Here is a 25,334-nt window from a genome sequence, read left to right as displayed (position 1 = left end):
TGAAAGCAAGCAGGGAAGGGGCAGAGAGAGAGGGAGAGAGAGAATCCCAAGCAGGCGCCACACTGTCAGCATAGAGCTGGACGTGGGGCTTGATCCCACGAACTAGGAAATCATGACCTGAGCCAAAATCAAGAGTCGGCCGCTTAACCAACTGAGCTACCTAGGCACCCCGGATGATTAACTCATTTAAGTGTCAAATTAATAAAACAGAATTTGATAAATGCTTCAATAAGAAATGTATTTGCCTTAATTAAATGTATAACAAAGGAATAAGATTTAATTATTTGTAAGTAGTGGGAAATCAGTGGCAAAATTAGATGTGATTATTCATTCAGTTCTATATGTTAACATTATCTATTGCTGGTCTCATGATGGAAATAGGCATCATCACCTTAAGTCCAGCTGCCATTTTCTTTTAAAAAATTCTCTTAGAACCATATTTTTATAGTCTGGATGAAACAACTTTTCTGGTGGTGGTTTTAGCATTACCATGGACATGAAACCAAATAAAAGTGGGACTACTGTGATGATTTTAGTAGACTTAAGTGGGGTTGGTAATTCTATCAATAACAGGTAGAAAAATGACATTTCCAATCATAGACCACAGTTTGACTGGGTTTAGGTAACAATTCGGGATAAATTTTGTAATAACTATTTTAAAGAATTTTGCTTAGGCCTGAAATAATTTTTCACTTTTTTTTTCCTCTTATAGTCACGTTCTGTATCTAGTTCCCCTGTGATGGTAGCTCAGCCAGTTTATCAGCAACCTGCGTATCACTATCAGGTAAACATGAAATTACAATTAAAATTCTCTGTAATACCTTCAGTCCTTTTTGGGTAAATTTCATTGTATTCTTTCTCATGCAATAACTCTAGTAATTAAAATGAGATACTTAAGCCTTGATAACAGTGGGGGTTTTTTTCTTATGGGGAACTAAACAATATCATACAAGAAGGTAGAATGTTTGCTTCATTTAACCAAATGTAATGAGGTCAGTTTTGCTCCATTTGGCTAACATTTAATCTCAAAAGTCTTTAGAAATTCCCAAAGCAACATACAGATAACACATTCAGGGTCACAGGCTAATTTTTTAATGTTATTGTTAACATTATATTACTTCCTTGCTATTATATTTAACATAATCTATATTAAAATAAGCCTCTTTTAGTTAACCAACACTCTTCTGTTAATTCTGTGGGAGATTGGTGATAAGTGATCCATAATGCCAGACTATTTTGGTGTTTTGCAAATAACGATTTGTTTACATATCTTGTATTTGTATTACATATCTTGTATTTGTTTACATACTGTCTCTGGCTGCTTTTGTACTACAATGACAGAGTTTAGTAGTTCTAACAGAGATATTATGGACTGCAAAGCTTAAAATATTTACTCTCTGGCCCTTTACTTTCCAACCTCTGATCTATAGCATTCACGAATAAAATCACATTCTTTCTTACTTCTGGAATATTGGAAGAGAATTTGTTTCTTTCTTTTTTTTTTTAACTTTTAAAATACACCCACATCAAGTGTTAAGTTTACTGGAATTCTTTTTAGTATTAGACTCAGTTTTGGGAGGGAGGGTTGTTTTAGATAGAATTTAAAATTTAAATTTATTTAAATTTGTTATATTATCATATGTTAATGTATATTATATTTTTTTTAATGTTTATTTTTGAGAGAGAGACAGAGACAGAGCGCAAGCAGGGGAGGGGCAGAGAGAGAGGGAGACCCAGAATCCAAAGCAGGCTCCAGGCTTTGAGCTGTCAGCACAGACCCTGATGTGAGGCTCGAACCCACAAACTGTGAGGTCATGACTTGAGCTGAAGTCTGGCACTTAACCAATTGAGCCACCCAGGCACTCTAGTGTACATTATATTATTATGCTATATTGCTTATTTTTAAATAAAGTTATCAATTCTATTAGCATGCTAAATATAAAATATCTAAAGTATTTCCTTCATTTACTAAATATGAAAATAACTTAATGGCATATATTTAAAATACATATGTGGTATCACTTTTTCTAAGCTGCCTCAAAAGTTTAGCAGAAGCCTCAAAGACAAAACATTGGGTACCACAGCTTTTAACACAACCAGCCAAATATTGTGAAACCAGTTTGAGGACCCTTAGCTTATTGTCCACCTTGAACACAATGAGGGGAAGCTGAGATTGCTGAGGGAGATTGGTAGCAAGGTTTTCTTGAATAAAAGAGTTGTTAGAATGCTATGGCATTTCCCCTTCTTCTCAACCAAGTAAAGAGGACATCAGAGAATGACTAAGAAAGCTTAATGCACCTGACTTTGGACTGAAAAAGTCCAAAGAAGCAGCTGAACTAGTCTCTGGAGGCAGAGCCTGGAGAGAAGGCTACAGTGGGAATGTGTTGAACTTTTACTCACAACAAGAAAGGTTTATATGTCCCAAGAGCAAGATGTGAACCTCACAGAAGAGACCCTTTTCAAAAAACTTTAAGATGACCCCAATAAAGAAAGAATATGTGTGAAATAGACTTCTAGAATCAAGGGCTAGAAATGTAATTAGAAGTTCTCAGCAGGGAGATCACCAAAGAATCCAGTAAACTACCTAACTAGAGAGTCCACATTTGGAATCTGCCACACCCCAAGAAGTGCTCTGTCCTAATTTTTATCTAGGGTCAAGGAAGAAAAGCTCAACCCAGTGCTTTTAAAGTGTCAGGGGGTGAGAAAGAATGCTACATGTCATATATATATTTTTTAATTGCCTAATTCGAACCCACAAAGATTTACACATATTTTCTACTAAGAGTTTTATAGTTTTAGCTCTTACATTTTTAGATCTTTGACCCAACTTGAGTTAATTTTTGTATATAGTTTCAGGTGTAGGGATCCAACTTCATTCTATTTGCATGTAGATATCCAGTTTTGACCCCTGTTTATAATGTGGGTGGGTTTGTCTCTGTTTTTCATTTTAGGCCCCTGCACAGTGCCTACCAGGACAGTGGCAGTGGGGCGTTCCTCAGGTAAATATTAACTTTTTTAATTGTATTTTTATGAAGACTATATGAATATTAAGTTCAGGAGAACTAGATTTGAGATGTTCCTTTTCTATTTAGTAACTGTGATACCTGTGGCAGTTTATTTAATTACTATATTTCTTAGCTTCCCCATTTGTAACATGGAAGTAATGATACCATACCTTTGTAAGTTTGTTTACCTGATCTTTGTGAAGATCACATGAGATTGTGTTAGTGAAAGCATTTTATTAAAAAGTGAGTACTTATATAAACATGCAAAATTACTTTTTATTATTTTGTTTTAATTTTTTTTTAACGTTTATTTATTTTTGAGACAGAGAGAGAGCATGAACGGGGGAGGGTCAGAGAGAGAGAGGGAGACACAGAATCTGAAACAGGCTCCGGGCTCTGAGCTGTCAGCACAGAGCCCAACGCGGGGCTTGAACTCACGGACCACGAGATCATGACCTGAGCCGAAGTCGGCCGCCTAACCGACTGAGCCACCCAGGCGCCCCTACTTTTTATTATTAATATTATGGGGAAATGTAGCATTTTTCCAGTTTTACTTCAAATTTTTCTTCAGTTTGACTATGCTCCTTAGTAAAATTCCATTTCTCAATTTTTGATACAAACAGTATACCACCAAAAAGACTATTTAATGACATTTTGCATTCCCATGTGAAGTCACAAAGCTGAGAATAGGTATCTGTGCCAATTTAAACACTGTAAGCTATATTATTACAACCTTCAATAGTGATCTTAATATCATTATTATCTGAATTTATAAATGAGGTTCTGAAGCATTAAGAAACTTTAGTATTTACCAGTGATAAAGTTCTTTGATCACATCTACACAATTGGAATTTATAATAACCAAGAACTCCTTATTTGTTGTTAAGATACTTCTATTCTTGGAAAAGAACTTCAGCAAATTATGAAACAAATATTTCTGTCATCTGTTGGGTAAGTTATTTGGTTTAACTGGAATCATACTTGATTTGGAAATATGGCTTTGTGTTTTAGTCTCCTGCATCTTCTGCTCCATTCTTATACCTGCAACCTTCTGAGGTTATTTATCAACCGGTGGAAATCGCACAAGATGGTGGATGTGTCCCTCCTCCACTTTCTCTGATGGAAGCCTCAGTTCCAGAGGTATGTATTAGTCTCAAAGTAAATTACCTATAACTACCTCATCGTTATATTTTATTTCTTTTTCTTTTCTAAAGATATTTAAGACCCTCATGGAAGCTGCATATCTTTTTTCTTTGATTTATTCACATCTTTTCCTCTTTAATATCTAAGAATGCTCCAACTTAGACTTCTTCATTAACTAGTTCTGAACCATTTCTGAAATTAGCTGTTCACTGTACTAGGCTAATCTCTGACTTGATCTGCTTGAAAGAGTAAGGTACCAAATACTTCTCTTTCTTTTGGTTTGCCTGTCAATCTGTATTGTTATTAACATTCTGTCAATTAAAAGCATATAAAAATTAAAGAAGAAAATAATCTAAAAAAATCTTCCTTTAAAATGTAAATCAAAAATACTTCATAACTACAAATTGTAAATATCATGTTCAGTGTCTTTAAACTACATTTCCAAATCATTACTTACCTTACCATCTATGTGCCAGGAACTGTACAGGTATGTTTTAAATCAGTGTTATGAAAGATTAGAAAATTAACACCCACCTCCCAATTAGAGTGTATTATATTACTTTTTTATATTACTAATGTTTATAACATTATGATGACATTCTGGAACAATAATTTCCACAATTGGATCTTAATGTTACTATCACTACTTCTAGGATTTCTCCATTTTTCATCTTACCCTCCATCACCTGGTTGACTGAATCTTCAAGAACTCATTGTTAAAGAAAGCTTGTGGTTGTTACATTCTCTTAACAGATTTCTTTTGTTTGTTGAATATTGTTGTCTATAAATCTGAAAGACAGTTACACTAGCTATAAAATAGCTACATCATACTGCCAGAACAAAGTACAACAAATTACGGCTTAAACAACAGACATTTATTGTCTTAGGGTTCTAGAGACTCAAAGTTGAAGACCAAGATGTTGGCAGGATTGGTTCAATCTGAGGGCCATGAGGGAAGCATTTGTTTCAGGCTTCTCTTCTTAACTTATAGATGGCCATCTTTCCCCTGTGTCTTCACATTATCTTTGTGTCTCTGTGTCCAAATTTCTCGATTCTGTGAGGATAGCAGTCATACTGGATTAGGTTCCACCTTAATGTCCATTTAACTTGATTATCTCTATAAATACCCTGTCTACAAATAAGGTCACGCTCTGATGTAATAGAGGTTAGGACTTCAAAACAGAAGTTTTGAGGGAACACAATTCAACCCTTAACAACACTATTTAATTATAGAACTTCTGGTGTACTCTTCTCTGGTGTTAAGAAGTTTGAAGCCAGCCTGATTTTCTCCCTGGTACATAATTTGCTTTTTCTTCTTGCATACCTGGAGAAGTGAGGTGTGTTCTTAGTTGTCTTTGTACATACTATTCCCATCTTCTTTCCCTAATTCTTCAAATTCAAGCATCAATTCCACTAGAAAACTTTTCCTGACTACCTCCCTGACTTTTCTTAAGCTAAATCAAGTAGTTCTTTTCTTTTCTCCTATACGTTTCATAGGATTTATGGTAATTTTGGCTACTCAGCTATCCCCAATCAGTCTATAAATTAATTAAAGATAGAGAGTGTGTTTTTCATTTGTGTTCCTCTATTAGGTAGCAAAATTCCTGTACATTGTAATGCTTAATAAATACTTTGAATTAATAAATGAAAGGCAATAATTTTTTTTTCCTTTTTTGTTAACAGCCGTATTCTGATCATGGAGTTCAAGCAACATATCACCAGGTTTATGCTCCAAGTGCCATCGCTATGCCTACACCTGTGATGCAGCCTGAGCCAATTAAAGTAAGAAGTTTGTTTTGATTTTTTGGTGTTTTTTCAGTCATTTCAAGTTTTTCAAATTTATTTTCTGAAAAGGAACAACTTTGGATATTTAGATCACATTTGTGATCAGAAGAACAGAATTAATGAACTTTTTCATGTGAAGAATGTACAATTCTAAATTATAATTTTTATTTATTAGTTTTGAACAAGTTATAAACCATACATGGTCAAAAATGTTTTATTTACTGTAGTAAAATACATATAACTTAAAATTTGCCATTTTAAGTGTACACCTAAGTGTTAATTAATTACATCCACAATGCCGTGCAACCATTACCACTATCTATTTCCACACTTTTTCATTACCCCAAATAGAAAATCTGTACCCGTGAAGCAATAACTTCCAATTATTTTCTCCCTACAAATCCCTGGTAACCTCTAATCTACTTTTTGTCTCACTGAATTTGCCTAGATATTTCATATAGTCAGATTTTGGTTATGTGTGTTAATGGAATGTGGCATTTATATGGGGAGATAAAAACAGTTAACAACCTATTCAGCTAGTTTGGGAACTGCTCATGCATCCTAAATCAGATGCATGCCAAAGAGTGGGAATCTAGTTAGATGCATGGATATAGTCAATATATTTCAACTAAGTTCTTCTTATTCCCTTATGACCTTCAATAAAAGTTTCTTATTGAAACTCTTCATCATTACTTGGGGAATTGGGACTACATCTCTAAGTGAAGAATCACAGATTGATTAACTATTGTGATGGTAACATGAATCTTGCTTGCAGTGTACTTTGGTAAGGAATGTAGGCATATTCTATGACAAAATGATGGAGATTAGCTATTTCACAGTCATATTTATGCTTCTGAGCCATCCCATGTGTTAGAACTTGGTACCAAGACAGTCTACTTTAAGGAGCCTCCCCACTCTCTCATATCCCCTCATCCCATTACCACTCACTGCATCCCTTCACTGCTATTACTACTGTACTGTACACATGAAATAAAACCATAATGGTGACCTAGTGTCAAAGCCTAGAGTGTTCCTAAACTTTATTTATAGAGTTATTATACTATCAAAATTTTCTAAAACAGATTTCCTCTGGTGTTAACATTTTCTCCTAATATACTTCTCTAGGAATAGCTGAAAGAGCTTTGCCATATTAAGCAAGTACTAATTACTTTCAGTTACTGATTATATACACTATATATATAAACACACAGGATTGAAGTTTTATTGCTTGAGTGGTACTAGAAGAAATTTCCAAAGAATGTTAATGTTACACATTCTTTTTTTTTTTTTAAGTTTGTTTATTTACTTAGAGAGAGAGCGCTAGCTGGGCAGGGGCAGAGAGAGGGGGAGAGAGAGAGAGAATAGAATACCAAGCAGGCTCCACACTGCCAGTGCAGAGCCTGATGTGGGGCTCTAACTCACACACCATGAGATCATGACCTGAGCCAGAATCCAGAGTCAGACACTTAACCAACTGAGCTACACAGGCACCCCTAATGTTACACATGCTAATTTAAAGTTTAATTCCTCTAGTTTAAGAGTAAACACTTTTCTACATTTTCTTAAATCTATGAATAGGAAATGAAAGAAGTTATACAGAGAAACTAGTATCTTACTCCTTAGTCACATAAAAAGTACATTTATGTTGCATATAAATCATAACAGAGTCATGAAAAGGTAGGTATCTTCTCTTTTTTCATATATAAGCCTAAAACTGGAATCAGTAACCTGTCTCTTCATGTCTAAAGAAATGCTGCTAGAAGGAACTTTCCCCATTCTATCCTGATGCAGATCTTTGCTTTACTATGCCACAGGCCAAAGGGGAAGAAAACTACTGACTTGTTTCAATTTAATCTGTCTCATTAAGGGTTATAATAATTCTGGTTATCACATGGGATGCATCCTAGAGAATGTTTTAGTCCTATTCAAATTAAGATTTAAGGATTAGAGAAGAATTGAAGAGCTATGAACTGTGCTTAACTAGCTTACTCCAAAACCCATCATGTCTCACACAACCTAGTATCAGATTTCATTGAATCTGCAACATCATGGATTATAAGACACACCATTATTCATCACCATGAAGGAAAAAAACATTGCCATCAATTGTAAATGTATCCTTACTCAGAGGTTTTGAAGTATGAAATGCTTTAAGGAATGCAATGTCTCAGTATCAGTGGAATTTAACCTTTTATACTTAGAGATACAAAGTTGAGAGGGATGGGGAAGAAAACCCAAAAATCCTCTTTTGTTAGAGATGAGGAAAAAAAGAAAGTTTAATTTAATAAACTTTAAAAGTCAAAACTGAAACACAGGGCTATTGTATACAGTTTTATATTTCCGGTTTTTATTTTTTAAGGTCTAATGTTCTGTGTATTTTATACCCAATAATTTTCTTTAGGTGATTTGATGGCCCTCAATAGAAAATGCTACCCCACCTAGGGACAGAAACTCTAAAAACACTCCCATAGTTTTCTAAAACTATACAATCCTATAGAAATGTTTTAATATTCAAGTTTTACTGTATGGAAAATTATCTCCTGTTGTTTATAGTACATTTGTATTATAACATAGAAATCTTAATACACAACTGTTATATCATTAGTTGATGATCTTTTCCTAAAACATATTAAGTACACTAATATTAAAATATTGACATTTGAAACATTAGCCTTCATTCTTATTATGCAAATTTTCTCTGGTGTACCAAATACCTTGATGAGTTAAAAGAAAAAGGTAGAAATATTCCTTAGAATAATGTGAGCTCGGGGTGCCTGGGTGGCTCAGTCGGTTGAGCTTCCGGCTTCGGCTCGGGTCATGATCTCACAGTTTGTGGGTTCGAGCCCTGCATCAGGCTCTGTGCTGATGGCTCAGAGCCTGGAGTCTGCTTCAGATTCTCTGTCTCCCTCTCTCTCTGCACCTCCCCCACTCATGCTCTGTCTCTCTCCTTCAAAAATAAATAAAAACATTACCAAAAAATTTTTTTAAAAAAGAATAATTTGAGCTCTAATGATTATAATTTTAAGGGTGTTAACTGGATATATTCCAAAGTAGCAATTTCAGATGTCAAAACTATCTTGAAGCATCAAATCTAATCAATAAAATAGAGACCTTATTCAGGGCTCAGAGCACAGGTCTAACTGCTGTAAAAGACTGTTTGCTAGAAATCACTCATTGACTGTAAGGCACACGCTACTACCAATATAGAAATACCAATGTAGAAACTACTAGATGAATAAGGTATTAATTAGGGTATCATTTTTTAATTCAGCAGAGCCACATCTTATACATAACTGAGTTTGGAAGTCAATAAAGCAAATCACAGAATGTCAAAATTAGCCCATTGAGCTAGACTACAGGAAAAAACAAAAGGAAAATCTTTGTGTATCTGGGCATTTGAACTATTATGCTTTTAAGATCAGTATCAAATCCCAGGGTAAGAAATGTATAAGTGGAAAATTATGAAGTGTTTATGTTTTACAGTGTTTTTCCATTTTTGCACTAATATGTGTCCAATAAATTTGTTATGAGGATTAATTGAAATACTAGAAACTGGGGAAATTATAGTTTTAAGTTCACCTTTAAATTAAATGTTAATTTTATTTAATTCCAATGTATAATAGCTATTCATGAAAATATTTAATGTTAATAATATTTAACTATTTGCCAGCCTATGAGGAATTTCTTCTTCTTTTTTTTTTAATGGTTATTTATTTTTCTTGTGCCAGTACCATACTGTCTTAATGAGTACAGCTTTGTAGTATAGCTTGAAGTCTGGGATTGTGATGCCTCCTGCTTTGATTTTCTTTTTCAAGATTGCTTTGGCTAGTCGGGGTCTTTTCTGTTTCCATACAAATTTTAGGATTATTTGTTCTAGCTCTGTGAAGAATGCTGGTGTTAGTTTGATAGGGATTGCATTGAATATGTAGATTGCTTTGGGTAGTACCGACATTTTAACAATATTTGTTCTTCCTATCCAGGAGCATGGAATCTTTTTCCATTTTTTTTGTGTCTTCTTCAATTTCTCTCATAAGCTTTCTGTAGTTTTCAGTATATAGATTTTTCACCTCTTTGGTTAGATTTATTCCTAGGTATTTTATAGTTTTTGGTGCAACTGTAAATGGGATCAATTCCTTGATTTCTCTTTCTGTCGCTTCATTGTTGGTGTATAGGAATGCAACCGATGTCTGTGTGTTGATTTTATTTTATTTTATTTATTTATTTTAACGTTTATTTATTTTTGGGACAGAGAGAGACAGAGCATGAATGGGGGAAGGGCAGAGAGAGAGGGAGACACAGAATCGGAAGCAGGCTCCAGGCTCTGAGCCATCAGCCCAGAGCCCGACGCGAGGCTCAAACTCACAAACCACGAGATCGTGACCTGAGCTGAAGTCAGACACTTAACCGACTGAGCCACCCAGGCGCCCCAGTGTGTGTTGATTTTATATCCTGCAACTTTGCTGAATTCATGAATCAATTCTACAGTTTTTTGGTGGGATCTTTTGGGTTTTCCATATAGAGTATCATGTCATCTATGAAGAGTGAAAGTTTGACCTCCTCCTGGCCGATTTGGAGTTGTCTGATTGCAGAGGCTAAGACTTCCAATACTATGCTGAATAACAGTGGTGACAGTGGACATCCCTGTCGCGTTCCTAACCTTAGGGGGAAAGCTCTCAGTTTTTCCCCATTGAGGATGATATTAGCATTGAGTCATTCATATATGGCTTTTATGATCTCGAGGTATGCTCCTTCTATCCCTACTTTCTTGAGGGTTTTTAACAAGAAAGGATGATGTATTTTGTCAAATGCTTTCTCTGCATCTATTGAGAGGATCATGTGGTTCTTGTCCTTTTATTGATGTGATGAATCACGTTAATTGTTTTGCAGATATGGAACTAGCCCTGCATCCCAGGTATATATCCCACTTGGTCGTGGTGAATAATTTTTTTAATGTATTGTTGCATCTAGTTGGTTAATATCTTGTTGAGGATATTTGCATCCATTTTCATCAGGGAAATTGGTCTATAGTTCTCCTTTTTAGTGGGGTCTCTGTCTGGTTTTGGAATCAAGGTCATGCTGGCTTCATAGAAAGAATTTGGAAGTTTTCCTTCCATTTCTATTTTTTGGAATAGCTTCAAGAGAATATGTGTTAACTCTTCCTTAAATGTTTGGTAGAATTCCCCTGGAAAGCCATCTGGCCCTGGACTCTTGTTTTTTGGCAGATTTTTTATTACTAGTTCGATTTCCTTACTGGTTATGGGTCTGTTCAAATTTTCTATTTCTTCTTGTTTCAGTTTTGGTAGTGTATATGTTTCTAGGAATTTGTCCATTTCTTCCAGATTGCCCATTTTATTGGCATATAATTGCTCATAATATTCTCTTATTATTATTTTTATTTATGCTGTGTTGGTTGTGATCTCTCCTCTTTCATTCTTGATTTTATTATTTGGGTCCTTTCCTTTTTCTTTTTAATCAAACTGGCTAGTGGTTTATCAATTTTGTTAATTCTTTCAAAGAACCAGCTTCTGGTTTCATTGATCTGTTCTACTGGTTTTTTTGGTTTCGATAGCATTAATTTCTGCTCTAATCTTTGTTATTTCCTGTATTCTGCTGGTTTTGGGTTTTATTTTCTGTTCTTTTTCCAGCTCTTTAAGGCATAAGGTTAGGTTGTGTATCTGAGATCTTTATTCCTTCTTTAGGAAGGCCTGGATTGCTATATACTTTCCTCTTATGACTGCCTTTGCTGCATCCCAAAGGTTTTGGGTTGTGGTGTTATCATTTTCATTGACTTCCATATACTTTTTCATTTCCTCTTTAACTGCTTGGCTAGCCCATTCATTCTTTAGTAGGATATTCTTCAGTCTCCAAGTATTTGTTACCTTTCCAAATTTTTTCCTGTGGTTGATTTCGAGTTTCATAGTGTTGTGGTCTGAAAATATGCACGGTATGATCTCAATCTTTTTGTACTTACTTAGGGCTGATTTGTGTCCCAGTATATGGTCTATTCTGGAGAACGTTCCATATGCACTGGAGAATGTATATTCTGCTGCTTTAGGATGAAATGTTCTGAATATATCTGTTAAGTCCATCTGGTCCAGTGTGTCATTCAAAGCCATTGTTTCCTTGTTGATTTTTTGATTAGATGATCTGTCCATTGCTGTGAGTGGGGTGTTGAAGTCTCCTACTATTATGGTATTACTATCGATGAGTTTCTTTATGTTTGTGATTAATTGATTTATATATTTGGGTGCTCTCACATTTGGTGCATAAATATTTACAATTGGTAGGTATTCTTGGTGGATAGACCCCTTGATTATGATATAATGCCCTTCTGCATCTCTTGATACAGTCTTTATTTTAAAGTCTAGATTGTCTGATATAAGTATGGCTACTTCGGCTTTCTTTTGTTGACCGTTAGCATGATAGATGGTTCTCCATCCCCTTATTTTCAATCTGAAGGTGTCTTTAGGTCTAAAGTGGGTCTTTTGTAAACAGCATATCAATGGATCTTGTTTTCTTATCCATTCTGTTACCCTATGTCTTTTGATTGGAGCATTGAGTCCATTGACGTTTAGAGTGACTACTGAAAGATATGAATTTATTGCCATTTTGATGCTTGTAGAGTTGGGGTTTCTGGTGGTGTTCTCTGGTCCTTTCTAATCTTTGTTGCTTTTGGTATTTATACACACACACACACACACACACACACACATATATATATATATATACACACACACACACATATACACACACACACATATATATGTGTGTGTATATGTGTGTGTGTGTGTAAAATGTATATGTATATGTTATATATATGTAAAATATATATATGTTTTCATCTTTCTCCCCTCAGAGAGTCCCCCTTAAAATTCTTGCAGGGCTGGTTCAGTGGTCACAAACTCCTTTAATTTTTGTTTGTCTGGGAAACTTTTTATCTCTCCTTCTATTTTGAATGACAGCCTTGCTGGATAAAGAATTCTTGGCTGCATATTTTTCTGATTCAGCACACTGAATATATCCTGCCACTCCTTTCTGGCCTGCCAAGTTTCTGTGGATAGGTCTGCTGCAAACCTGATCTGTTTTCCCTTGTAAGTTAGGGATTTTTTTTTTTTTTCCCTTGCTGCTTTCATGATTCTCTCCTTGCCTGAGTATTTTGTGAATTTGACTATGATATGCCTTGTTGATGGTCGGTTTTTGTTGAATCTAATGGGGTTCCTCTGTGCTTCCTGGATTTTGATGTCTGTGTCTTTCCCCAAGTTAGGAAAGTTTTCCACTATGATTTGCTCACATAACCCTTCTACCCCTATTTCTCTCTCTTTCTTTTCTGGGACCCCTATGATTCTGATGTTGTTCCTTTTTAATGAGTCACTGGTTTCTCTAATTTTTAAATCATGCTCTTTTGCATTAATCTCCCTCTTTTTTTCTGCTTCATTATTCTCTATAAGTTTGTCCTCTATATCGCTGAGTCTCTGTTCTGCTTCATCCATCCTTGCCGCCGCTGCATCCATCATGATTGCAGCTCAGTTATAGCATTTTTAATTTCATTCTGGCTATTTTTTACTTCTTTTATCTCTGCAGAAGACTCCAGCTAGTATTCTTATTATCGTGATTCTAAATTCTGGTTCAGACATCTTGCTTATATCTGTGTTGGTTAAATTCCTGGCTGTCATTTCTTAGTGCTCTTTCTTTTGGGGTGAATTCCTTCATTTTGTCATTTTGAAGGGAGAATGGTTCTTTATTTTTGAGAGAAAGAGAGCATGTGCAAGCAGGGGAGGGGCAGAGAAAGAGGGAGAGAGAAAATCCCAAGCAGGCTCCACACTGTCAGTGTAGAGCCCAACACAGGGCTTGATCTCACAAACTGTGAGATCATGACCTGAGCCGAAATCAAGAGTTGGATGCTTAACAGGCTGAGCCACCAGGTACCCCTGAGGAATTTCTTCTAATTAAAGCACCAATTGGACTTGAATGAAAAACACAGCTATTTATGTATTATATGTTACCTTTTAGAAAGACACAGTGATTCCAAAGTAAATTAGAAAAGGACTTGACCTGTTACCACTGTCTGTTTCTAGCTCAGAGACCCATAACGTACACTTAAACTAAAAATTAGCAACTTACCTTTACTTTACAGAATCATTCCATTACTATCTTCTTCCTAAAACATTTCGTCATTTCGGTATCATTAACACTTCTCATAAAGCAATTTAGAGACTAAAATTTCCACATATTCAGCAAGTCCTCAGAGTAGAGGATGACAACTGTAAAGCACTGCATTGTAGAGGGCAGGAACAGGAAAAGTCTGTGCTTTGCAGCTATGAACATACAGAAGGGTATAAATTTTTATGTACTGTACAAAGTCAAACTATACATAGTCTCAGATTCTGCAGAATAAATTATTTTACCCAACAGAGAACTAGGCACCAGAAGCAAAAAAGATTACCAATCTAGAGGCACTAGAAATTGCATAGGTTGTATGTGTACCAAGCCTCTTTCTTGCTACAAACCTAAGAGATGGGACAGAGGACGGTAAGAGAAACAAGAACTCATGAAATGGATCTTTTAGAATTTTCATGGATAGATCTACATTCAAGTATAAGTTAAACAGAAAAGTATACATTATATGGGTCCCATGAAAATATTTTTGTATATGGCACTACATTGAAGGCAAGGATAAATAGCATATATATGTATATATGCATAAGAACATATATACAAGAGGAAATTAAATAAAGTTATAAAAACATATCCCATGTTCCTAGTAATTACAGACTGAAAAACAGGAGAGATGAAATGGTTGCTAGTCAGTGTAAGAAGACACCATATGAAACTATTGATATGATGGAAAAAATCAAATTTGTCTCGGCTGTAAAGGACCAGTAATTACTACATAAAAATAATTCCTTGATGTAGAAAGAATTTTTTGAAATACTCCCAGAATACAGAGGAAAGTAACATGAAGGATAAAATGATGAAAAATAAAATGCTAGAATAGAGAGAACAGACACAAGTCCAGCCAAAAAAGGAGTAACTCTCAAAAGGAATACAGAAAAAGACAAAAAGAATGAACACACATTTTAATAGTAAAACAAAAATAAAAATACCCTTGATTTGTTTGAATTTAAAAGTCAAAAAGGATTCACCATCCTTCAAGCCTAATTAATGAGAGATAATCCATGTATAAATATGCTGGGAAATATCCATTTCTCTCCTTCAAACATCCTGGTCCTTTTGAATTTTTTTTAACCATTTATTTTTAAATAATTTTAGAGTTAAAGAAAAGTTGCAAAAAAATAAGAGTTTATGTATCCCTTCACCCAGCTTATCCTAATTTAACAACTTATGTAATCATAGAACAATTAGGAAAAACAAAAATTAGCAATAGTACAATATTATAAACTACAAGCACTATTTAAACTTCACCAGTTTTCCACAAATGTTCTTTTTCTGCTCCAGGATCTAACCCAAGAATCCCACATTACATTAATTTGTCATCTCTCCTACTCTCCTCCAATCTGTGAAATTTACAGTCTTTCCCTGTCTTTCATGACCTTGATACTTTTAAAGAGTACTGGTCAGTTATTTTGTTGATAATCCGTCAATATGAGTTTGTCTGGTAATTTCTCTTGATTAAATAGAAGTTATGCAGGGGTGCCTAGCTGGCTCAGTTGGTATAGCACGTGACTCTTGATCTCATGGTTATAAATTTGAGCCTCACATTGGATGTAGAAATTACTTTAAAAAAAATAAAACCTAAAAAAAAAAAATAGAAGTTATGCATTTGGGGAAAAAATATCACAGAAGTGATGTGCCCTTCTCAGTGTATCATTTCAAGGGATACAAGATGCCAGTATATCTGATTACTGGTACTATTAACCTTGATCACTTTAAGCATGAGAAGTAAATTACCTAAATAAGCAGATCCAGGAGTCTAACAGAAGCATGCTTTCTAACAAGAGAAAAACTTAGCTGGCCCTATGAAATCCCTAACAGTAAAGCTCATTGATAAAACTATACATGCATAAAGAACTTCCCATTAGGATTTTAGTGCTTCCTCCTTAAATATGGATATGCAGTCACGTTAGAAGAAAACCTTCAGAATGAGAGATCATAATAAACAGAAAGAAACATATAATGCAGAGAGCAGAAGAAAATATCAAACTATAATTAATATCCACTTAAAGATAAGAGAAAATAAGAAGTGTTCCATGCATAGAGATCCTAGCAAACACTTCATTTTTATCAAACATATTGCCCCTTTTAACTTTTTTTTAACTTTGTATTTTGAAGTAATTTCCGATTTACAGAAAAGTTATAGAAATAATAGAGTTTCTGTATATCCTTCACCCTCCTGTTCTTTGACTGGAGGGCATTGGTAGAGAAAATGAACACTAATATGTCCTCTTAACCTAACTATATACCTTACTCAAATTTTATTAGTTTTTACACTAATGAGGTAGCTGAAATAAATCAAATGTGAAAGGGTTAAACATTACAATCAAAAGCTTTCAGAAAATAGAAAAAAGAGGTAAATGATAATAGAGAAAAAGATAAAATTAGGTTGATCCAAGAAGTCAAATATTAATTCCAGAAAAAGAAAATGGTTTGAAGGAAATTAGCAAAAAGTTAACACAAGAAAATTCCCTAGGAAGTTAAGGATAAGAATCTCTAGATTAAAAGGCCCTAGGGGCGCCTTGGTGGCTCAGTTGTTAAGCATCTGATTTTGGCTCAGGTACTGATACTATGGTTTGTGAGTTTGAGTACCACACCAGGTAAGCCCTGCATCAGGTTCATGAATTCAAGTCCCACATCGGGTAAGCCCTGCATCAGGTGAGCTCGAGCTCCACATCAGATGAACATGAGCCCCCATCGGGTAAAACATGAACTCTGCTTCAGGTGAGCCCGGCTTTCTCTTTCTCTCTCTCTCTCCCTCTCTCTTCTCTCCCTCTGCCCTTCCTGGGAGTGTCTCTCTCTCTCTCTCTCTATCTCTCTCTCTGCTCCTAGCTCACTTGTGCCCTAAATAAATAAATAAATAAATAAAAGGGCCTACCAACTACTTGGCACAATTGCTGTAAAAGACTCACAGTTCAGGCACATTATTCTGAATTTTATTTTTATTATTCTGAAATTTCAGAATGGCAGGGATTTAAAAAATAAGCCTAAGCAAGAAAATAGATCACAGACTAAGAATCAGCAACACTGAAAGCTAGAAAACAATGGAGCAAAGCTTTAAAAATATTTAATGAAAGTTTTAATCTAGGATTCTATAATAGACAAGTATAAATGAAAAAAATATATTTTCATACAGTAGAGTCTCAAACAATTTACCTCACGTGCATCCTTTCTTGGGGTGCTACTAAATGTGTATTTCACCAAAACAAGAGAATAAACTAGGAAAAGACATGGGATAAAAACAAAAAAGCAGAAAATGAAAATGAAACAAACATCTAATGCAAGGCAGAGACTAAGGATGACAACAAAAAGAGGTCTTGGGATGATGGCTGTTTAGATGGTTTAAAGAGCAATCAGTCCAGAATTAGATTGTTCTCTGCAGGAAAAATAAGTTTTATTTGTGTAGAAACTTGTATTAAGAATCTTACAGAGCTGTTTAAAGATATGGAGAGACTTGGCTTTAGGTCTGAATGAAACTAAATGAATGGGGGAAATGAAGAAATTAGTGAAAACCCAAAAGGTGTTCAAGAAAGAAAATGTAATTATAATGCACCACTTGGCTTATTAGTGAATAATATTTACTTAAGCATAATAATTAAAATAATTAACAAATTTGGGGCACCTGGGTGGCTCAGTCGGTTAAGCATCCAACTTCAGCTCAGGTCACGATCTCGCAGTAAGTGAGTTCAAGCCCCGCGTCGGGCTCTGGCCTGATGGCTCAGAGCCTGGAGCCTGTTTCAGATTCTGTGTCTCCCTCTCTATCTGCCCCTCCCCCGTTCATGCTCTGTCTCTGTCTCAAAAATAAATAAACGTTAAAAAAAAATTAGAAAAAAAAATAATAATTAACAAATTTAAGCAAAACTTATGATTATAAAAAGGATGGGCAAGGCAATAAAAGAGATGTAATAAAAGATATAAAAGAGTTAAAATCCTTATCTACCATAAAGAAGTCGTTAAATAATGAATGAAATTGTTCAGTTAATATAGATAGAAATAGGGAAACAAATACTAGAAGAAACAACTTAAACAAATGAATGTGGCCATCTCTGAAAAAGTGAAGTGGGACAGGAGTGGAGTGGCAGGGGAGGGGAAATGTGTTGAAGCCATTTTTCCCTTTAACCACTATTCGATTTTTAAAACTAAGTATGTAATTACCTTATTATTTATTTATTTATTTATTTATTTAGAGAGCATGAGCGTGGAGGGGCAGAGAGAGGGAGAGAGAGAGAATCCCTAGCAGGCTCCACAATGTCAACACAGACCCTGATGCAGGGCTCAAACTCACAACCCATGAGATCATGACCTGAGCCAAAGTCAGACACTTAACTGACTGAGCCACCCAGGCACCCCTATAGTTACTTTAACAAAAATAAAAATTAATTTCAAAAGTGCTATGTACTCCAGATTGTTTCAAGCCAAGATATATCAGGCAAATGTGAACAATAGTAGGGAAAAAACCCAAGATGATACTAATAAGAAAGTAAATTTCAAAGTAAAAAGCATTAAACAAGACAGGGAAGATTAGTTTGTTGTGATAAAAAGTTAAATCTAAAATGAATAAGTAAGTCTAATAATGTAACATCAAAACTATAAAGTAGGGTTGCCTGCCTGGCTCAGTCAGAAGAGCATGAGACTCTTGATCTCAAGATCATAAATTCAAGCTCATCTTGGGTGTAGAGATTACTTAATAAAAATTTAAAAACTTAAAAAATATATACAAAGTAAAAACTGCTAGAAATACCAAGAGAAAGAAACACAGCTGTGATAGGAAACTTTAATATCATAATCATAACTCATGTTTGGATAAATAAGATCTAAAGACATATATAAATAATACATATTGAATTTTGTGCCTTGCAAAGAGAAAGCTATTTCTTTTCTAACATTTACAAAAGTTGGTAATGTTTTGGTCACAACATAAATCTCTATAAATTCAATAAAGTGGTCCTGGACAAATGTCACGGACTATAATGAATTATGTATAAGAAAGGAGAGCATTGTGCAGGGCAGAAGTATTGAGAGACTGACCCCTAATAGGCAGAGTTGCCTACTGAAATGGCAACAAAAGGTTGTTATAGCCTAGATGATGATGATGCCTAAGGGCTCTCTGTCCTGGGCAAGACAACGCCTACTCCTTCTCAAACCACAGCATGAGCTAAGACCACTCTCTACTCTTCCATTTTTTTTCCCACGCATGTAAATATTACCAAATATCTTAGCTGATGATGATCTCAGGAGAAAATTTTATGAAGGCAAAAACCACAAAACATCTGAGAACAACACAATAAGTAATATGTGACAGAAATAGCAATGAGATATAATTGACATATAACATTAGTTTCAGGTGTACAGTGTATGTATATACTATGAAATGGTCATCACAGTAAGTCTAGTTAACATCCACAAAACTTCACATACTTAACAAATTTTTTCCTTGTGGTAAGAAATTTCTTAAGATCTACTTTCTCAGCAGCTTTCAAATATGCAATACAGTATTATTAATTATAGTTACCTACATTATAGTCACAGTATAGTAATGCTGTACATTAGTGGTCCACTTAGAAATGTCTTCTATAGCTTTGCATTACCAAAGCAGTTATTTTTGCTTACTTTTCCATTAAACAGACTTAAGATAAGTTTCTATCAATTTGAGTTAGTTTTCTCCCACAACTAAATCAGATAAAATACACTGAAATCTCTTATACATTCACTTAGCCATTCTTTCTTGAGTACTTCAGACTTTAGTTATACCTTTCATGAAACAGTGTTGTTTAAAAGCATGTAATTGTTGCTGATCTTTAACACTTCAGAATAAACACATTAGGGACAGATCTTAAAGTATTTGTAAACTGCTAACCACCTTATCTTCCTTCATTCTTTCTGCAATGAAATGTTCTTAACCTGAATTCTATTAGCTTTTCATTGCAAGATGGAAAAAGCCTCCTGTTTCATGTTGTAAACCTTTAAGGAAAAGACCTTTATGTCATTCTGAAAATTTTAACCAGGATTTATTTAAAACCCTCCTCTCTCAACTTTAAAAATTGGCTAAAACAATTTTTACTTGAAAAATATTTATAGGATATATTTTCTCTTTTATACTGTCAATTTGGTCTTTTTCATATATACCAATTTGCATCATTTCATCATTTCCTTGTGCGTATACTACCTGCAGGTTACCTCAACTCCTTTATTTTCACTTTGTATCTGTTCTATCTGTTGGGGTTTTTTTTCCTTTTTTGAATGCTCTTTAAGAAAGTTTCTTTAAAAAGAGTCAAAGTCAAATCAGTTTGTTTACCCTTCTAATCTTGACAAAGATTTAATTGAGATTGAAATAAAAACTATAGCTAAAATAAAACTTTAAATTATTATGGATAAAAACTATACATTACTGTTTCTGACTCATATTTGTAGGTACTGTCAAATCTGGCAGAATCTAAATGAACTATGGGCCATTAGCTAATTAATAAATCACATAAATAAGTTGGCCCTTGCATAAACATGTCATATGGACTCTACCATATGACAAGTTTTAAGTAACAATTCATTCTCAGTAGTTCATTTCACCAAGCATTTATTGAACATTACACTTGAAAAATAATATTTGAAGTGCTGTATGTATAGTTAGTAAGACCACCCTTAAGATTACATTCAGCTGAGCCTATAGTCTTTTCCTAATCCTAATTTACTTGTAATGTAATGTTACATTAAAAAAAAATTTTCTTGTGTGAATACTTGGTGGACTCAAAGATGTTTTTAAATGTATTAAAATTAGTAATGGGGAACAAGGCAAGAATGTCCATTTCATTTCTCCATTTCAACACTGTACTGGAAGTCCTAGCTAATGCAGAAAGACAAGAAAAGGAAACAAAAGTATACAGATTGGGAAGGCAGAAATAAAACTGTCTTTGTTTGCAGATGACATGATCGTCTATGTAGAAAATCCAAAAGAATTGACCAAGAAACTTCTGGAACTAATAAGCAATTATAGCAAGGCTGTAGGATACAGGGTTAATATGCAAAAGTCAATTGCTTTTCCGCTTACCAGCAATAAATTAAAAATGAAATACTTAGGTATAAATCTAACAAAATGTGTACAAGATCTAGATGAGAAAAAGTATAAAACTCTGATAAAAGAAATCAAAGAATTAAATAAATGGAGAAATAGTCCATGTGTATGGATAGGAAGACATCATATTGTCAAGATGTCAATTCTTCCCAACTTTATCTACAGGTTCAACACAATCCTAGTCAAAATCTCGGCAAGTTATTTCGTGGATATTGACAAACTGATTTTAAAGTTTATATGGAAAGGTAAAACACCCAGAATAACCATCACAGTGTTAAAAGGAAAGAACAAAGTTGGAGGACTGATACTATTCAACTTCTCTCACTTCTTAATACTCAATAAAATTAGTACACATGTTCTGCAAGTATTGTGTAAATGTTCATTGATGTCCTACATTCATTTACTCTAATTTGTTCTTTTTCTTTCCTGTTCATTTCTGATCTATATTTTCTCTCTTTTTACTTAACAGACAGTGTGGAGCATTCATTATTAAGACAACTGGGCAGCTCTAGTCCAGCTCAACTGATTTCTTGTCCAATGATCCTTGTGTGGCCAAGATCCAGCTTCAACGAACCGTCTAGAAGCTGCCCATTGTGACACTTAGGGTTAGTTAATACCTCGCCATACTTATTTATTCCATTATAAGCTGTCTAAATTCGATGAAATTTGCTTTTTCAGCTGTTCTACAAAACTATTTAGGTAGTTGTGGCATGTTGGTTTGTTTATGTGTTAATCTAACTGTAGTGACATTTTCTACATGTTTTATCCATTCCATAAATAATAACCACATTGGGAATAGTGAGGTGTCTTTCATTTTCTCTGCTTTGTGTTATTTCTTTTCCTCTCAATCTTTTAGGAGTAATGTTTAATAGTCATTACTATTTATTTTAGTATTTAGGATAAGAGTCCTCTCTAATGCTAATAGAATTTTTAATACTTTCATGCCTTGTGGTATAAGTATATTTGATCTTAATGATTCAGTTCTAATACTGGCTATTTTATCATTTAATATGTTTTTGACTGAGTTTTTATTTATTACTGCTATTCCTTATTTAATTTTGCTTCTGCCATGGTTTTCAAAATTTGAGTAATATTTATACTTTTTTTATAACATTTTCCAAATATTAGAAACACTTCAACATGATCAGTTTTCTTACCTTTTCATATGATTAATTTGACTATATTAAATTTTTACTCTAATATTTGTGATAATGCTGAAGCCTTTTATAATATAAGCCATTTGGTACCCAAATTTATATAATACGGTTCACCTAGTAGAATTGTTTTGATAAAAGAAGGGCTCACCTCTGACATCCCATAATACTGACTGATACCCCACTATATTTTGGTATCCTCTACTGCTTTAATATTTTGACTTTTTATTCTTATATGTTACCAATATATTCAATTATATGTTATTAATATTTTAAAAGACAGTTATTTTCATAAAAAGCAAAGCTATTTCTTACACCAAAGGAAAACTTTAAATTCTGATTCTAAAGCCAATCTTATTATAAAATTAGAAAATAGGTAGGGAGGAAAAGCCATTGTTCAAAAGTTACAGAACAAATTATTTTCATCACTGTAATTTCTGTAATAGTATAAAAAAATCCACTTTACATTCATTTGCAATTCTTTTACTTGACTTCCTAATTTTAGGTGAGAAGAGGAAAATCCATAAATATTGGCATTACCCTAATTTATCTCTCCTCTCTCCTTTTCTATGCCCAAATGTATTACATGTTCAACAGCATAAGCAGAAATAATAAGACTTAGATCCCAAAGATTTTCCTGATGAGTCAAATAGGGTGTTTCTTTTGAAACCATAATAAACAGTAGGACTATATGATTATATATTAGCCTACAAGTATCCCATGCACATTAATTATTCTGTTTTTAGAAATATAAATAGACTAATAAGTCCCACAATGAAATTTCAAAAGTTTTTGTTCTGTAAGTAAAAATGATTAACCACTGATGTTAGAGATATTTTAATAGCACTCTCCTTGATTTTCAAAATGTTTAACATGATGCTAAACAAATCCTGGACTGTTAATAAAAGTTAATGATGTATTATTGGATAAGGAATTTTGATAATAATTGATACCCAAGTGTGTTTCTTCCACAAAACTATAGAGATCTGCGTACACACATATACTACGTACACACACACACACACACACACACACACACACACATATATAGATTATATACACATACACATTATATATACATACAATTCATATACACACTTTCTTAGAATTTAGCTTCATTTTGTGAAGCTAATTAAAACTGTGGAATTCACTGTCAACCAGAATATATGGAGGACATCATCAACTTTCTTTACGACCTAGTTTGATAGCCCAAACAGGTTATTTCTAAAACCAGATTGAGAGGATAAAAATTCTCCTTATATAACTAGGTAAAAGCCATTTTATTTTTCTCTTTTTTGTATTATATCATCTATAGATAAATTTGAAAAGTTTCTATTTAGTTCCTATTTTGAAAGGCCAATCTGAAGACATCTGAGGAAATTCACTGGGTTAGAGTGAAATGGATAATACAAATATTAGTATCATCACATGTACCAAAATCACAAATAACTTTGCAACCTGTTTTCCCCAAATCTCTAATATAATCAGAGATAGAAAGATGGTAGCATGTCAAAAAATAAAGGATCTTGGAAAATAAAGACTTTAATTTCTTTCCTGTCAGCCAATTTCACAAGAATGGCTTAGAAAAAGAGGTATGATTTAGTTTATAACAATACTTTATAAATTTCTGCCAATAATGGCAGTACAATATTTTCAAACAAATTTATACATAAGTCCCAGATGTAGGAGTGTGTTTCATGGGTTTGTGGTGTATTTAAGAAAAATAATGAATTGGGGCCACATACACAAAAAAATCTTTGTATCTCTCTCAGAAGTAGTGCTTGGATAGTATTAAAATGTAGAATCAAAGGATTAGAAAAGACTTTACAGGGGCATTCAATCCAACTTTGATATCATGTTTCAACATGCCCTGTTGTTAAAATAGTAAATTGCTGGCCCCTAGACCTATACTTTGACTAAAATTTATTCTGAAATCTCTATAGACTTCAGTAGAAAGGAGCAAATTTTTCAAAAAAGATGGGCATAATAATCATAATTGGTGCTGTTTCTTTCAACTCTATTCAGTGTTTTCATTCCTAGTGCATAAATTCCTAAAAAAATATGCTACCAGCTTCTGTTCTTCCATGTTTAGTACCACTCTCTGATTAGCAGCTACAGTTATTGCTGTTTGTTTCACCTGCTCTTAGGTGTTTTTGTCTCTTTGCTTTTATGTATTGCATAAATTTACTGATACTTTCTGCATTCTCATGATTCCTCTCAAAAATCAAGTGCCATTCAAGACCACTTGTTTTATTTCACATTGTCATTTTTGTCCTTTCCATGTAATATAATCCTTCAGTTTTCTGTTATACTAGTTTCATGGTTACCTTGATACCTACTTTATGACCTGTCAGAATCTAGAAATAAAATAACAGTCTTCAATTTTAAATTTGTAAACTAACAGATTAAAGTTTTCCAGTTTTATCATTCTTTTTAGTTATGCTGCTTAAAATAGTATCAACTAATATATTACCAAGCCTGACTGTATTGAAGTAAAGATACACAGTAACAGGCTGAATAGTCATTAAAACATTTTATTTAAGCTAGTAAGTGATACCATTTTGACATCTGACTTGTTTTTAAAACATGTAATTAAAAATTTTTCCATCTACTGATTTGTCAGTTTTACTCATTTGATGCGTATTTCTTAGTTAAAAGAAGCCAATACTTGATTATTTACTAATATTTTGGTACATAATTTTAGTGAGGCTAGTATGTGTTAATCTCAGTTTTGCATTTCTGTCAAGGTATATACCCACGAGTCAATGTCATTTAGTACTTCTCTAAAGAGGATATGAATCAAACATCTTGGTGTACTTTTTTCCTTTGGAAAACAAGGCTATGGGAAGCTGCCATTCTATACCTAGGAACTAAATCCCTCCCCTTCCTTGCCTGCTAAAGTTTTTTTCCTCACTTCAACCCTTTTACTGACTGGTTTTTGTTTCTCATCAGAGAAAATTTGGAGAGCCCTAGATCCTCACACTTTTGGACGTCCTACAAGATCCCAGT

At 34.0% G+C, this 25,334-nt stretch overlaps 3 protein-coding genes across 6 annotated transcripts in view; 2 read left to right on the top strand and 1 right to left on the bottom strand.

Annotated features, from left to right (window-relative positions):
* BOLL (boule homolog, RNA binding protein) overlaps positions 1 to 23,863 on the top strand; it is a 43,293-nt gene extending 19,430 nt beyond the window's left edge. For 2 of the 3 annotated variants that reach the window (XM_042995003.1, XM_042995004.1), the window contains exons 7-11: positions 713 to 784; positions 2,952 to 2,999; positions 4,017 to 4,145; positions 5,832 to 5,930; positions 21,337 to 21,429. In XM_042995003.1, coding sequence (XP_042850937.1) covers positions 713 to 784; positions 2,952 to 2,999; positions 4,017 to 4,145; positions 5,832 to 5,930; positions 21,337 to 21,387 — 399 coding nt within the window. In that variant the 3' untranslated portion in view covers positions 21,388 to 21,429. Of the gene's footprint in view, positions 1 to 712; positions 785 to 2,951; positions 3,000 to 4,016; positions 4,146 to 5,831; positions 5,931 to 21,336; positions 21,430 to 21,640 lie in introns of those variants that run through there. The other variant, XM_007094726.3, reaches the window with a different exon arrangement.
* The window catches only part of MARS2 (methionyl-tRNA synthetase 2, mitochondrial), a 39,341-nt gene continuing 19,017 nt past the window's right edge, over positions 5,011 to 25,334 (bottom strand). The window contains exons 4-5 of one of the 2 annotated variants that reach the window (XM_042994988.1): positions 14,055 to 14,248; positions 5,011 to 5,202 (exon numbers count right to left, since the gene is read on the bottom strand). The gene's annotated coding sequence lies outside the window, so the exon portion shown is untranslated. The remainder of the gene's footprint in view (positions 5,203 to 14,054; positions 14,249 to 25,334) is intronic. The other variant, XM_042994989.1, reaches the window with a different exon arrangement.
* Positions 21,697 to 25,334, top strand: part of RFTN2 (raftlin family member 2) — a 136,068-nt gene continuing 132,430 nt past the window's right edge. Inside the window, exon 1 of the mRNA XM_042994995.1 lies at positions 21,697 to 21,776. The gene's annotated coding sequence lies outside the window, so the exon portion shown is untranslated. The remainder of the gene's footprint in view (positions 21,777 to 25,334) is intronic.

This window comes from Panthera tigris, chromosome C1 (assembly GCF_018350195.1).
Source record: "Panthera tigris isolate Pti1 chromosome C1, P.tigris_Pti1_mat1.1, whole genome shotgun sequence".
Taxonomy (NCBI): Eukaryota; Metazoa; Chordata; class Mammalia; order Carnivora; family Felidae; genus Panthera; species Panthera tigris.
The sequence above is the reverse complement of the archived record's forward strand: the minus strand, read 5'-3'. Positions and strand labels throughout refer to the sequence as shown.